Source organism: Micrasema longulum, unplaced genomic scaffold, assembly GCF_059751315.1.
Source record: "Micrasema longulum isolate JH-2025_06_02 unplaced genomic scaffold, ASM5975131v1 h1tg000335l, whole genome shotgun sequence".
NCBI lineage: Eukaryota > Metazoa > Arthropoda > Insecta > Trichoptera > Brachycentridae > Micrasema > Micrasema longulum.
Window position 1 is genome coordinate 350068 of NW_028277539.1, and position 16182 is coordinate 366249.

The window sequence follows — 16182 nt, forward strand, 5'->3', positions numbered from 1 at the left end:
TTTCTGCATCCATCAATATTAACATTGTAAATCCTCTTAGCCGTTCTCTCACCGTCCATTCGTTCGACATGTCAAAACTACTACTTTTTATTAAATTCCCGTTCACTATTATATTATTGTTATATACTGTTATAGTTTGTTAATAAATATTAATTGAATTACAAAGACGTGTGTTCGATTAAACAATGTACTGCCATTAAAAAATGTACATTATATATACTAGATAAAGTTTATACATCAAAAAAATATATTTAATAAAAGTGTTAAAACCTGAAAAAACAGAACAATATGAAATTATAAAAACTGACCAAATAGATTTTTTTTTAAAATAAAACAAACACAAAAATGCTTTATTTAAAATAATACAAAACTTGCTTAGAAAAATATAAAAATACTTTTATACTTAATTTAACGAAAATCGAACAATCCTTTTTTAAACATGAAATAAAAAATAGTGCACGCAGATATAGATTTTATCCGAAAAAATCACTAACAAGGGTTAATTAAAATAACTGTCCTGGCAGCACTCAGTTAAATAATCAAATAACAAAGCTGTCATGGCGGCAGCTCGACTTATCGAATTTTCAAATGCGATTAATGGCCCTTTCTGCATCACAATATTGTAAAGCTGCGTAAGCAATTGTTTTAACATCACCTAGCACTACTTTTGATGATCGCGACATATTATTTAATGAATAATAGGAAGTAAATATAGAAATCTTTTAGTTATAAAATTAGTCAACTGCCACGTAAAGCTGGTCGACCTCTAGTGCGTAGTGTAAAGTGTGTAGCACTGCGCCGACTTCGAGCCTTCACTGTTTGTTAGTTTTTTTCTTTGTGAACTTTTGTTTAGTCAATGCAATGAGAAATATTACAACGTTTTTGGGTGTATTAGTTATTATTAAAACTCTCCCATTCAAAATATTTGTGAGAAGTACCAAATCGAGCCTAACAACAATACATTTGAGCGAAATATGTACGTAAACTTACCTAAACTGACGAGTGTTTTCGGCTTGGCAGCCGCCCTCGGGTAAAAATCCTAAATAAGTAAATCGAGTGGAAATAAGTCCGCCTCGTTGTCAGCGGTTGGCGCGTTCGCCTACCAACCATTCTCGAGGTCCCGGTGGACGTGAAATAGATTTTGAAAGATGTTTAAACTGCAATATTTCATCATTCCTGGACTGGCGCCCCACGCACCACCGGGTGCGGAAGGGGGATGACGGTGATTTATACTTACGAATCGTTTGGGATATTTTTGTGAATTTACAGTTACTTGTTCTTAGTTCAACTCATTGAATGAATTTACATTAATGCTCTATTTTCATTTACTGAAAATTATCATATTTTACCAAGAAATATGTAGTTTACCTTAATAACTTAACAATTATTGATAATATAACGAGAGGTGTTGACTATAAAATTCACTACAATTTATAGAGCATTCAGAAGATACTATTTAATTTAAGAAAGGCGCCAACAATCTTTGCCTCATTCAACATTGATTTGTACCATTAACATTTTAATATTTCTGAGCCAGATTGTGAATAAAATCAGTGGGTTCCGGAGGGGGGTAACCAGCTGAAATACTATAAATATGACTTTAAAAAAATGTTGTTATGATTGAAGGTAGTGTTTATAAAACTGTTTCATAATATTTCGATTTTTCTATAAAGTTCATACATTTTTTCATAAAATACTGTTGCGAAATGATGCTTTATCACATTGCGCTCCTTCTGCTGTTAAATAACAATGATCAAAAGTCACAGAACCCGTTAACGGAAAGGTATAGCGGGGAGTTGGGAGGGGGAATGCATGTAAAATCTCACGCAAGAAATCCGGATTTTTGTGGTTATTGCTGAAAATAAGCGACCAAATAGTAAAAAGAGTTTGAAACTATATAGTTTGCACGGAGGAAAAGCAAACACAAATTTAATTATTATTGAAAGAATACAGCATTTTTTTTTTATTATTAATTTTTGTACATTCTTAACATTATGGGGTAGTATGTAAAAAAATATGTAGTTGCTGAAAAATATATGCTACCTGAAAACAGTTTTTCTCGTGTATTTTGTATGTAAATACATGAGATAATATGGCCGCAAGAGCCTTTGGAATGCCAGCCCTGGGAGACCATAGATACCCCCTTAGACTTGGAAGGGTTAACGACACTTATTAAAAATATCCCTCCCAAATTAGTAAATGTGTATGAATTGTTTATGATCGTAAAATATATAAAATTAAATTGTTTTGTTAATTTTCCTAAGAGTTTTATGGTATTTCCAAATATTGATGGCTTATTCTGAATTTTTGTGTTTCAGATAAATCTCCGGTTGATTCTCGTTTCCGGGAAGACAAAGGAGTTCATCTTTAGTCCTGCATTTTCAGCGGGTGACATAGCACTGCACGTGTACGAAAATTGGCCCGAAGGTAATTTTATTTTCTTCATAAAAATATCAAATTTCCAACAATTATCATTTATCAGGATAAAAAAATATAAATTTTCTCAAGTCTTTGTGTTTTACGCTGTAATTTTGCGCCTTGGCCCGTTGTGGTGCAAAAAATTAAATAGTGTGTCAGCAATATTTTCAACATCTCTAAATATTGGTTGGAAAGCAAAAAGTATTACACAGCCCTACTGCGAGGTCGCAAAAACAGCATAAATGGGATTCAAAAGCGTAGAGGAAAGTTAGCTAAATTATTCCTCATGAATGCAAACTCTTCAGATTGATGAGGGAAGAAGTATGAACAGAGGCCAACGCGTCATCCACACCCCTTGGATCCTCTCAAGGTTATTGTTCATATTTTATTTTAAATGAAAGAAACAAAAAGTAGACACAACTAAAAATCAACAATAAACATTTTAAAAATTGTTATTTTTAAATTATTTTTTATATATTCTAATTAATGTACAGAAGTAAACAAAATCTAGATCGCGCCAAACTAATAATAAATAAACGTTTATCGGCGCGTTTCAAATACATTTTTTATTTTTAATAGTAAATTATCACAAAATTTCTTTACCTCTTTCTTTGCTGCAAATTGTTTTCAGGCGTTGCCCAGTAGTATGTGAAATAATTCGATCAGATGAATCTCTTCTCAACAATAAAGGTTCAGCTCTTCAATTTCATTAAAATCAACAGATGGAAGAATTGAAGAAACATGGATGCTCAAACATAGGCAAAATGGTGAATGTTACACAGTGTGTAAAGTGGCCACTTAAACTAGCCAATGATACTGCTGCGAGATATTGCATAGATTTATATACCATTAAGCCTGGTTTTGTCCAGATGCTTTTTGAAATATATTTATGTTTATGAATAATATTTCATGTTAATTTTTTCTATTATTTAATTATATACGTGCTTCCACTTTCAATTATGTTGTATTCCAACTCTACACAGGGCCCTTGGCCTCATAGAGTTTGGGATACGTTATTATAATATTTTTTTGTAATATGTATGGTCCATGAAGAAGTATAGAAACTGAAAAAATAACATTTTCAGGCGTTGTCTAGTACGTAGGTGAAATAAGTCAATTAGATAAACCTCACCCGCATAAATAAAGATTTCAGCTCTTTAACTTCACATACATCAACAGATGAAAAAATTGAAGGATGTTCAAATATGGGCAGAATGGTGAATGTTACACAGTGTGTAAAGTGGCCACTTAAACCAGCCATTGACAGGTCATAAGCCCTGTAGATGCCTGGACTTCTATATTGGCTTCTCTTAAATGTTCTTCATCTCTGTTGTAATATGTTAATCTTAACCTTTAGTTTGAAATTTTTTTTTCTTCATAAATGTTTTTTCCTGTGATGCCTCGTATAAAATGTATTTTTTCTATTTCAAACAGACAATAACAGTTTGCCATGTAAATTATTCGAATTCTGTAATGTAATGTATTTATTTAGATGTACAAAATATAAACTTAAATACCTCAACTAGTAAACAATATGTACAAAAATCATTTCAAAAACAAAACGTTGTTCTTAAATCCAGACGCTTTAAGGTGACACTATCTACCTACATGGATGTTTGTTATGCCCATGAAATAATATGATAGACCCAGCATCCCCAATCTCTTTTGGCAACTCTTAAGTCGGCCTCGTGGTGTAAAGGTCAGCGCGTTTACGTTCGATTCCCGACATGGTTGATATGAAATATTTATTTAAAAGTTGTGTTTTATACTAGAATATTTCATAGTCCCTGGTCTGTTACCTGAAGCGTAAGACTGATCATCTTCACCTTCATGTAACACAAATGATCGAGATACGCTGCAATTGGTGTACTGATGCGTGTCACTGTCATTTTTTTCCTCCTTGTGCGTAATTATGTGCATATTACGTTATTTATTACTCAACAGCTATAAGTTGATAATTCGTATCCTGATTATTTATCTTGACAGTTTAATTACCTATTATTATCATATTATCATCTTATCTTCATGTGACAAAAAAAATGATCAAGATACGCTGCGATTGGTGTACCAATGCAGTGCCCTATGCACTATTAGGTGCGGAAAGGGAATAATGATGATGATAAGTCCATTGTACTGTACAAGTCACAGTTTGGACTGTATTCCACAATCCTGTAGCAAGGGGTAGGTGTTGGCCGTGTCTCGCTGCCGTCGTCGCTCTCGGGGTCGTAAATCCCGAAAGTTATGTAGTCTCGAAATTCCTCTCAAGTCCGGTGTCACTGCGTAGGTCGGTGGAAGATACTGGTTCGTAGTCCTGGGGTGAAGCGATGGTCAAGTCCAAGGTGTAGATCCAGTAGTAGAGCGGGAGGTCGGGCGGGGTGACGAAATGAAACGATCAGACTAACTTGATGTCTCGAGGCGAACTCAATATTTATTCTTTAAAATGTACACATTATATAGGGCGTGTTGCGGGCTCCCGCTACCTGCGTCCGAACCGGCGTTAGGCCAATACGGGAGTGGGGGGGGAAATACCGCTCCCACTATACCCGGCCGGCGCGCCTCCCCCAAAGTGCATATAGGGAGGTGCCGGCGCTCGGCCCGGTCACTTCGCTGGGAGCCGCCGCACGCGCCACATCAATTACAAATGCCTTTTTTAAGGCAGTCCTTAGTCTTTATATAAATACAAATATGCATGTTAGAGCAATAACGCGTCAAACGTCTAGATTCAGGCCCTTTTTAGGGCCTGTAACACAAATTCCTGCTCTATAGTACCCCGGTATCGCTAAAGTCAGACCCGAAAGTGGAATATTCATCCTTTATTGTGGGTCCAACATTTAGCCTACAGATACCGGGGGCCCTAACTATATTATTGCATTTTCATTTACATATTTAACCGTCCGTTACACTCCCCCCGATGCCACGCTGTTCGGCTGCGGGGGCATCTTCTTCTCTGGACGGTCCTCTAGTAGTAGTGGGATGAGCCGGATCGCTGGTCGGGCATATTCTCCGGCCGCCGTCTGAACTCGTGCGGTCCGCACCTGTCCATCGGCAGCCAGTCGTGTCTCCATGATCCTCCCTCTTGTCCACTGGTTGCGGGGTGATGAAGGGTCGGCGATCACTACAAGATCGCCGACTTTCAATGGCTCCGATCTATCGAGCCACTTTTTCCTCTGTGCTAGTGTAGGCAGAAACTCGCCCAGCCAGCGTCGCCAAAATTTGTCGGCTAGTTGCTGGGCTATCCGCCACTGCTTTCTCAGGCAGATATTCTCCGTTTCTTTGGGGTAGAAGGCGAGATGTGTGCGTGCCCCGGCCGAACCAATTAGGAAGTGGTTCGGAGTCAATGGGGTTTCATCTGCGGGGTCCACCGCCACATGGCTAAGGGGACGGCTGTTTACCGAGAATTCGGCCTCGGCGAGCGCCGTCAACAGGGTCTCCTCTCGTGGAGATTGTTCTTTGAGGATAGCGACTAGGGAGGTTTTAACTGATCTCACTAGTCGCTCCCACGCGCCACCCATATGCGGTGAGGATGGCGGTATATACTTCCATTCTACGCCTTTATTTGCAAGTTCTATTTGGAATGCGGCGTCATTATGGAGATCAGCAATTGATTCTCGCATTTCTCTGTCGGCGCCGTGGAAATTTGTTCCGTTATCGGAATGGATCACCCTCGGTTGGCCTCTTCTAGCGGTCATCCGTCTGATGGCTTGGATGGCCGCGTCACTTGTCAGGGATGATGCTAACTCGAGGTGTATGGCTCTGGTCGTCATACAGGTGAATAAGACACCGTATCGCTTCTCCCGGCGTCGCCCTATCGTAACATATAGGGGGCCAAAGTAGTCCAACCCACAGTGGGTGAATGGTCGTTGGTAGCTGGCCACTCGCGCCTCCGGTATCTGGCCCATTTGCGGTGTGCCGGCTCGTCCTCGCCGAACTCGGCAGATGGCGCATCTGTGACTTATATTTCTCAGCGTCCCTCGTAACTTGAGCACGTAGAAGTTACGTCTCACGTCACATAACACTCTCTCCGTCCCCGGATGCCCGGCTCGTCTGTGGTACTCCTCCAGGAGCAGGCGGGTATATCTATGGGCGCCATCCAATATTATAGGCGCCCTCAGTCCTTCTGATGTATCTGTGTTCCTCAAGCGTGTTCCCATTCGCACGGCACCCTTGTCGTCTATGTGCGGCGTCAGCCCGTATAGGCGGCTCCGCGTAGGGAGTCGCTCCCCCCGTCTCAGGGTAGGTATATCGCCGCCGAAAGCGTCCGCTTGCGACTGACGGACCCAATGGAGCTCAGCATTTTCTAGCTCCCCGGCCGTCAGTTCGCCAACTTCGCGGGCGCCGTCTCTTCGGCGGCTTTTTCTCACGAAGCGCAGTACCCACGCCGTTGTCCTTATCAAGCGATTCCACGACGAGAATCGCTGTGGCGCGGGTAGCGCCTCGCTGGTGGTTATCGCCAGTACCACTCGCTCTGCTTTCTTCTTCAGCATCGCATCGTCCGGAGTGGGCGTCATCTTCTTTTCTCGAGGCCATGATTCTTCTCCTTGCCGGAGGTAGTCTGGCCCCTGGAACCATACTCCTTCGAGGGACAGGTCAAGCGGGCGGCCATCTCTCGTACCGATGTCGGCGGGGTTGAGTTTTGTCGGCACCCACTTCCAGTCCGCGGCGTCGGTGAGTTCGTCTATCTCACCTAGCCGATTGGCCACGAACGTTGAGTAGGCGCGCGGCTCCGACCGGATCCAGCACAGGACCGTTGTGGAGTCAGTCCAGTACACCACCTTTTCTATGGCGCACTGGGTTTCTCTCCTGATGGTGGCCGCCAGTCTGGCCGCCATGAGTGCGCCCTGTAGCTCAAGGCGCGGTATTGACATCACCTTTAACGGCGTCACTTTGCATTTACTGCTGATAAAGGTGGTCTTCTTGCCCTCGGTCGTGTTCTCCACGTAGTAAGCTACTGCGCAGATCGCCACTTCCGAGGCGTCGCTGAATAGATGTAGTTCTCGGCGGTTCCACCGACTTACTATGGCGCATCTGGGGATGGCGCAATTTAAATTTTCTAACTGTGCGATCCAATTTTGCCATCTAGTCTTATGATCTTCTCTTATCGTTTCGTCCCATCCGGTTTGAGCCCTCCATACATCCTGTAGGAGCATCTTAGAGCGGATGACGAGACATCCCAGGAATCCGACCGGGTCAAAAACTCGCATCACTGCACTCAACAGCTCCCTTTTAGTGGGCCAACTGTCGCTACCCTGGCCGAGTGGGTCGTCGAATTGATAAATAAACTCATCTGTGGCAGGTCTCCAAGTCACTCCCAGGACTCGTCCTGTGAATTCATTTGTAGCGCCGGCCGTCTCGTGCGCTTCCGTTAGGTATATCGGCGTGGCCGGCGCGGCGCGCGCTTCAGGCGGCACCGAACTGAGCACTTCACTCTTGTTGCTAGCCCAGTTCGTCAGTGTAAACCCGCCTCGGCGTAGGACTTCGGATACCTCCCGGACCATTTTCTCAGCAGCGCCGGCATCGTCCATGGCGTCCAAATAATCATCCATATAAAATTTGGATTTGCATGCCGCCGCTGCCTCCGGGAACTCGTTCCGACTCTGTTCGGCCACTGTATTTCGCACATACTGCGCAGAACTTGGTGAGCACGCGGCTCCAAAAGTCATTGACGTCATCTTGTAGGTTTTCGGCATCGACTCCGGATTATCTCGCCAGAGATAAAGTTGAGCGAGTTGATCTTGTTTTGCGATTTTTATTTGTAAAAACATTTCACTTATGTCCGCCGCAAGCGCTATATGTCCCTCCCGGAATCGAAACATATTTCCCAATAGCGATGATAATAGGTCCGGTCCGGCCATTAACTTGTCGTTGAGAGAGACGCCTCTATACTTGCTTGCGGCGTCGAAGACTACCCGTATTTTGGCGGGTTTCTTCGGATTAATGACCGCAAAATGTGGCAGGTACCACCTCTTTGGTACGTTATTTAATTCACTTTCACATACCTCGGATGCATATCCCTTTTGTAAGTATCCGTTCATTTTCTCATGATATGCGGCGGCAAGCTCTCTGTTATTTCTTAATTTTCTTTCCACTCCTTCCAGGCGGCTGAGAGCGTGTTGCCTATTGTTGGGCAACCACGTATCTCCGTCTTTCCACAAGAGTCCAGTCTCCCAATGTCCATCCTGAAGAGGTTTTGTCGTGGCTTGCATGATCGCGTATGCGCGCGTTATCTGTCTGTCAACGCGCGTGGCACTCGTTACTCCCAACGAGTCGATTGTGAAGTTATTTTTTACAAGACTTGCTAAATTAACGCAGCACTTGGTTTGCTGCGCACTATCACTGTCAGTCGGGCTTGTGGGTAGCTCCGACACGATACGCTCGTTCTGTCCGCGGCACTCGTGATTTACTTCGGTGGTTACAAACGGCCTTACTGGCCCGTTACACTCGCGATTCACTTCCGCGATTGTAAGCGGCATTACTAGCGAGCTATACTCGCTATTCACTTCCGCGATTGCAAGCGGCATTACTGGCGAGCTATACTCGCTATTCACTGCGGCGGTTGTGAGTGGCATTACTAGCCCGTTACAGTCGCGATTCACTGCCGCGGTTATGGGCGGCATTACAAGCCCGCTACACTCGCGATTCACTACCGTAGAGCACTTTGATTTACTCATAGTCGCGAGCGTAATGTTGTTTTGCGCCAGTGCGCTGCCGTTGACTCTACCGTGAGTCACCCAGCCTAACAAGGTTCTTGAACGGATTTCATCACCGTTCGTTATCACTTCCCGCGACACTATTACGCCAGCGTTGTCTTGCCCGATGATCATTTGTGGCTTGACAATTCTCGAACCGTTTGCGGTTCCACTGCGTGCACACGGCGCTTGTGGAAGGTTCAATTCTCGCACTGTGTTCGCTCCGATGCGATATGAAATGTCACTATTTCCTTTTATGTTCACTTGCACTCGGCGCGTGTCTATCGTTGCACTATTTCCACCGATTCCGCGGATCGAGATCACATCACTGCGTCCGCGGGCTCCCACTTTGTTCGCGACTTCATTGTCTATCAACGTGATAGTGGAACCTTCGTCCAGCATCGCGTTCACTGTTACGCGACCCCGTGGTCCGCTTATTTCCACTTCGATCACTTTTAATAAAACTTTCGAGTCACTATTCGGTCCGCTCATTACCCCGACGAACTGATTCCCGTCGGGCACTATTGCGGTTTCACTAACGCTGTCCGCGCTATTCACTCGCGGCTCGCTGTGTAATAACTTGTGATGGTTCGCTGTACACGTACCCACGTTGCACTTAGCGGTGCTTCGGCACTGGTTTGCTCGGTGTCCGTCACTCAGGCACCGATAACACAATTTTCTATTTCGCACAAAGTCTCGTCGCATCAATAACGACATCTTCGCAAACTCGTTACATGCACTTAACTTATGACCGCTACGGCCGCACTTCGCGCACTTTGATTCTGTTGTTGGCCGTGATTCCGTCGCCGCGAACACTGTTTCCTTTCCACGCGCCGGTAACTTCGTCTTTTCAAAGGCGCAGGCGTCCTTGGCGTTGTCCGCGAAAACCATGATCCAGTCCACGAAGTCGCGAAGTGTTGCCTTCTTGTTGGCTCCTTTGCGCGACATCACCCAGAGTTGGCGCGTGAAAAACGGGAGTCGAAGCACCATCTCGTTCAGCAGTTCGTCCGAATGCAGGTGTTCTTTGCGCCTCTTTTCCAACGTGAGGCACATGTTCCGTACGGCAATCGCGAACTCCACTAAATCGTCCATGGTGCTTTCTGCCGTCAGTCGCGGTGATTTTCGCAGCTTGTCCAACTGCGTGCTCATGATGACGTCTGGGCGGTCGTAGTGCGTCTCGAGGGTGCTCATGATCTTGTGAACATCCTTTGATTCCACTAGTAGTCCCTCCACTAGCGCCCGGGCGGGCCCTTTGAGTGCCTTCTTCAGCCTGAGAAGGTTTTCCGGGTCCGTCAGTTGGCACAGCTCTGAAGACTCCCAGAATTGGTCGCAAAATGCCGGCCAATGCACGGGGCTGCCGCTGAAGTCCTGTAGCTCCCTGGCGTTCCCCTGTCGAGCGAGCATGGCGCCGATGCGTGTTTCCTCTTCCTGGTTTTGTCCTCGATTCCCTCCTTGCTTTGCCAGCAAGGCCTCGAGTGCCAGCGTGAAACGGTCGGCTGGTTCGGCGTTGGTGTGCTCCTCAACCCATCTCTCTGTGTTGCGGCGCGCCGTTTCCTTCGGCCTCGCCTCTTGATTGTCCTCCTCAGAGAAAGGCTCGTTCCTCTTGGGGTAGACAGGATCAATGACTAGCGCGTCCCGGTCCTGGGGCGCACTCGATGTAGCTTCCTTCTCCGCCTGGGCCAGAGCGGTCCGCGCTCCGAGTTGCGCGGTGTCTGGCTGAGCGGCTGGCTTGCTTGTAGTTCCCAAAAGCGACATCAGTTGCTTGATTTGCTTCTCGTAGTGTCTTCTCTCCCGACGCCTCTCAGATCTCTCGTTCTGCAGCGTCTCGTCAGTCGCAGTCGGCGAGGGGGTTGCTTCTTCCTGAAGAGTGATGTCACCTTCCGAATCGGAATCTCCATCCAATACGGGCTTGGTGGGCTGCTCCTCGGCGTTCTTTCCAGAGCGTAGTGAGGCGGGCATCGTAGATTCGTCTCGGCTGAAGACTCAAAGTAGATGGCAGCTGAAGATCACAATCCGGCGAGTCGAAGGACCAGAAACTGTACTGTACAAGTCACAGTTTGGACTGTATTCCACAATCCTGTAGCAAGGGGTAGGTGTTGGCCGTGTCTCGCTGCCGTCGTCGCTCTCGGGGTCGTAAATCCCGAAAGTTATGTAGTCTCGAAATTCCTCTCAAGTCCGGTGTCACTGCGTAGGTCGGTGGAAGATACTGGTTCGTAGTCCTGGGGTGAAGCGATGGTCAAGTCCAAGGTGTAGATCCAGTAGTAGAGCGGGAGGTCGGGCGGGGTGACGAAATGAAACGATCAGACTAACTTGATGTCTCGAGGCGAACTCAATATTTATTCTTTAAAATGTACACATTATATAGGGCGTGTTGCGGGCTCCCGCTACCTGCGTCCGAACCGGCGTTAGGCCAATACGGGAGTGGGGGGGGAAATACCGCTCCCACTATACCCGGCCGGCGCGCCTCCCCCAAAGTGCATATAGGGAGGTGCCGGCGCTCGGCCCGGTCACTTCGCTGGGAGCCGCCGCACGCGCCACATCAATTACAAATGCCTTTTTTAAGGCAGTCCTTAGTCTTTATATAAATACAAATATGCATGTTAGAGCAATAACGCGTCAAACGTCTAGATTCAGGCCCTTTTTAGGGCCTGTAACACAAATTCCTGCTCTATAGTACCCCGGTATCGCTAAAGTCAGACCCGAAAGTGGAATATTCATCCTTTATTGTGGGTCCAACATTTAGCCTACAGATACCGGGGGCCCTAACTATATTATTGCATTTTCATTTACATATTTAACCGTCCGTTACATCCATTATGGTACAGATTATTCCTGATTGGCGGTCTCCGTGGTGTCGTGGTTAAGACACTTCACTCACACCCGGAAGGTTCTCGTTTCGAATCCCGGTGAGAACACCAAAATTAAATGTGAATTTTCTCAAGCCTGGGTGTTCTTTTGCTCTGTAATTCACCGTTGTATTTGGTTCTCCCGACCTGTTGTGGTGCAAAAAAATATGTATTCCTTTCTCAAAAATAATTTCTCCATCTCAGTTAAGATATGTCTACATGTATTTCAACCTATTTCTCACTAGACTGAGTTTTTCATTAATTCACTGAGAATCCCCGAACAAAGTTTTCATCCGACGCTTTCTTGAATAAATTATACAAGCTAACAAGGTCAGACTAAGATGCACGAAAAAATAATGTCAATATGCATTATTAAAGTAGGGCAAACGTGATGCAGTATAAAGTATGCAGGTGCACCATACAGGCAACCCCTCGGAGGAGCGCGAGCTGTGCCAATACTTGACCCACATAGTGTGAGACTCTGCCAGGTGCACTGCAAGTACCGGGCTAGATACTCTGATACGTGAGTCAGTCTCCCTCTAGTCTTTTGTTCTTCGCGAGGAAGTCTCCCACTTATCACATTGGCCTCATTTTCAAATTAGGCTGCTTTTCAAGGTTATTCTAATTAATAATTAATAGATAAGACCAATTGTGCCAATTACTACTCTCTGCAAAAATTCGATGCTGATTTTGCATTTTTATGGTTCTTTTAATGCTTTTTAAACTTAGACTATAATGCTCCAATAATAAAATACCTAATATTACATATTATGGACTGGTTATATTAATATTTTTTGTAATTTTCAATTTATGTTACATTTTTGGCAACAATTCAAAAACAACAAAAACAAAAATAGAATTCAAAATTATAATTACTCCATGTACTTGGCAATAACTATTCCGTTGCTGTTATTTCTGACATAAAGTATAGTTTATATACATCAACTCTATTTAATAATTTCAAAGATGGTGAATGGTAATTTACAAATTTACATTTGTTAGATTATAGTGCTTTTTATGTTTACTTTTGTATGGGTACTTACTGTGTACCATATTTAAGTATAAACTTAATTTTTTTACTATTTTAATTGTTATTATTATTACTATTTGTTTATTTATTTTTTGAGATATAAAATAATTTTTTTGCTTTTTGTATTTCATATACTTATATTTTGTACCTCTTAAAAAATATTTTAAAATCCCTTTCTTTTTCAAATTAAAATTTTTATAAGCACACATTGTTTAATTTTTTATAATCTGTATCCTAAGCGTGTTCTTAATACGAAATTTCTGTATATTTATGTGACAAAATAATACTTTTTTTTTTATTCTCATTATAAGTGTTTATATTCTATTAAATGTGTATTTTTGTAGGGTAAAAGGCACTGCGTGCCGTGTATATTAATAAATAAAAAATATTTAAGAACCTAAAAGTATTTGTAAAAGTTTTGTAATTGATGGGATATTATCTTTAATACATATGTGCTTGATTGTGTTACAGCGGACTGGGACGCAGAGGCGGTGGCGCGAGCGGAGATCCTGCGCCTGATCTACCAAGGTCGATTCCTGCACAGCAGCGTGACCCTCGGGGCCCTAGGGCTACCTCCAGGCCGTACAGCCGTCATGCACCTTGTGCCCCGGGAGAACCTCCCCGAGCCCAACTCTCACGGTAACCTCACTCACCTGCCCGAGTATATAGAAATACGAGACCAGATTTTACATTTAATGTCAGGAATTTGTTGTCTTCACAGACCATACAAATGAGATGGGATTGCACTAACCAGCAGGCATTTAAAGGGTGCCCATGCAGCCATCTAAAGCATTTTTTTTTCTTTTTTCTCCATTTAAAAAAAAAAGGAATATTTAACAACATGTGGCTGCCTGAGATCTCAGCTGGCACAAAAACAGCCAAATGCGATTATTGTTGCAATGAGCTTTAAAGAGTTTTAAACTAAATATAAATTAGACATTTGTGTTTCTTTTTTTTTGTAATTGTATGTAAAAATATAATTACTTGAAAAGATATTTCATTAAATACATGAACCCAGTGTCCTACAAGTAAAGTTTTTAATCTTCTTTTTGCTATTCTGTAAAATTCATTATTTGTTATTGAGCCCGTTCTTGTCTTGTATCCTTAATTTAATTTACGCTACTTCCATTCCGCTGTCCGCATACATTTGTTAGGAATCATTTATAGGAACTTATTTCCACAGTCATTTTTGTTTATATTCCTACGATAACAACCCAATTTCACAGGATGCTTCTCTTAGAATGTCAAATATGAATATATTTTGTATTCTCTATTGTAATACCTCTGTAATAATTTCAGATCAACGACAAAAGAGCAAAGGAGGGTCGAGCAGTTGTTGTTCCGCATCATGCTGCATATTGTAATGGGGCTATACTACCGGCTCCCTCTGCTCAGGACACCGCACGCAGCAACTGTCGGCAGTAAGCGACAACTTCCCCCCCACCTCCACACAGTGGCCGCCTGACCGACCCGAGTGTCTGGACTGAATTCCCAATATCAGTGTTGTGTCTTAAATTCCAAGCACCGTTATTTATTAAACGTTTTCCTTTAAATAAGCATAGTGTCGATGAAATGCTCAAGAATGATTGAAAAGCGTGATTTTGTTCATTCTGACAGAGATTTTTGTTTACGTCTTATTTTATTTGAATTTTGGGGGCACGTTGGAGTCTGATCTTCGTAATGTATTCACTCTGAATACCTGTACATTTTTCCTGTATGTATGTTTAAAATAAATATTAAAGTGTATATTAAATGTTTAACAATTAAATATTATATGTATGGACTATGAAGTGTGTTGCACCGAAGGACATTAACATTTTTATTAATGTGTAGAAATTCAAACATTACTTATAAATATTTAATTCTCATAAATTTTATCAGCCTAGGCATGTCCAATAAGGCTCCTGGACGCATTGAAAGGACGTGTTATATTTTATTGTGAAAGCTATATTAGTAGTGAGAAGTGAAAAAAATATATTTATAATTAAATTCTAATTGCAAAAATAAATTAACAGAATAGATTTTTTTCATTTTATTAACAGACGCGACTGAAATTCAGTTTCAAAGCTAATTTTATCGTTTAAAGTTTTTGGCTTTTCTAAATGCCGATCCGGTGTGTCGGTGTGTAAGTGTATAGAGTACGCATAGTGTGGGAGGATTATGTGACCGCGGAGGGAACCAAACCCAACCTAACCCAACGCGAGTGTATAGTGATAAATGTGTATAGACAATGAAGTATTACTAAGTGTTCTCCTATTGAAGAAAATCTCATTTAGTTACTGTATTATATTTGGTAAAAGAAAAAAGCATGGATACAAATTAATTTTAATCAAACATTAATGTATTGGATTTTAAGTAATCACGTGTTGAAATGTTAGTTAGTTTCTAGCTAATCGCTATCTAAACTTAAATCACTGGTTCCCATAGGCTGATGTTATTGACAATACATCGTCATTCCACAATGCAGATAATAGACTTAGGATTGTCCACGTCGAGTGGTGAAGAAAGTATTTATGAACCGTTTGCAGTATGCGGGTGAAGAATCGCTTGTCATCGACCATTAAGTATTTGGTCTTTTATAGTTGTGATATTTATCAAACAGTATTTTATATTTTCATTCAAAATAGTGATTAGGAATTCTCGTGTGTTTTAGATTTCTTCTCAGCTCTAGCTCTCAAAACAAACTTATGGATAAATGTATGTTTGTTGCGTAAACAAAAGGAATTAATAATGCAAGTATTGGAACAAAGACGTGCGTGAAGCACATTTTCGTTGATCTCATTACAGTTATTAAACCGTATCATAAATGAATATCAAGCTCTCTGTTGGTTGGTTACATTATAATACATTACAGTGACCCGAGTACACAGTACTGGTACACACAGTATTGGGACCCAGTGCTTTAAAAGAATAAATGTAAGAATATATGTTTAGGGAGAAATTTAGCGCGAGATAAATTTTTACGGATAGTGTTATAATATTTACAGGTGCGTAAAACGAATTGAGAAATGAATTATTATATGTAAATGTGAAGACTCGGCTATTCGAATGTATTAAGTGTAAATAAGTTAATGGATGTTAAACGCTTCACGCTTCCTTATCTTCTCTGTAATAGTTTATACCAGTCTTAGTAAGGGGGCTTTTCGGACCGCTTGCAAACTAATTCTGTAAATAATACGTACACCTACATTCTGAAAAATCT

The 16182-nt window shown here is 42.5% G+C and overlaps 1 protein-coding gene across 1 annotated transcript; it reads left to right on the forward strand.

The window, feature by feature from the left end:
- Positions 1–1216: 1216 nt before the first annotated feature.
- UBL3 (ubiquitin like 3) lies at positions 1217–15700 on the forward strand. Its single transcript, XM_088225207.1, has 4 exons — positions 1217–1222; positions 2319–2427; positions 13452–13619; positions 14280–15700. The coding sequence occupies exons 1-4, from the start codon at positions 1217–1219 to the stop codon at positions 14342–14344; spliced, it is 348 nt and encodes a 115-aa protein (XP_088081333.1). The 3' UTR covers positions 14345–15700.
- Positions 15701–16182: the final 482 nt, after the last annotated feature.

Excerpts from the sequence above, each read along its gene's own strand:
- UBL3 (XM_088225207.1), top strand. Across the intron at positions 2,428-13,451 it reads GTACGAAAATTGGCCCGAAG|CGGACTGGGACGCAGAGGCG; the intron begins GTAATTTTATTT and ends ATTGTGTTACAG. Across the intron at positions 13,620-14,279 it reads CCCCGAGCCCAACTCTCACG|ATCAACGACAAAAGAGCAAA; the intron begins GTAACCTCACTC and ends TAATAATTTCAG.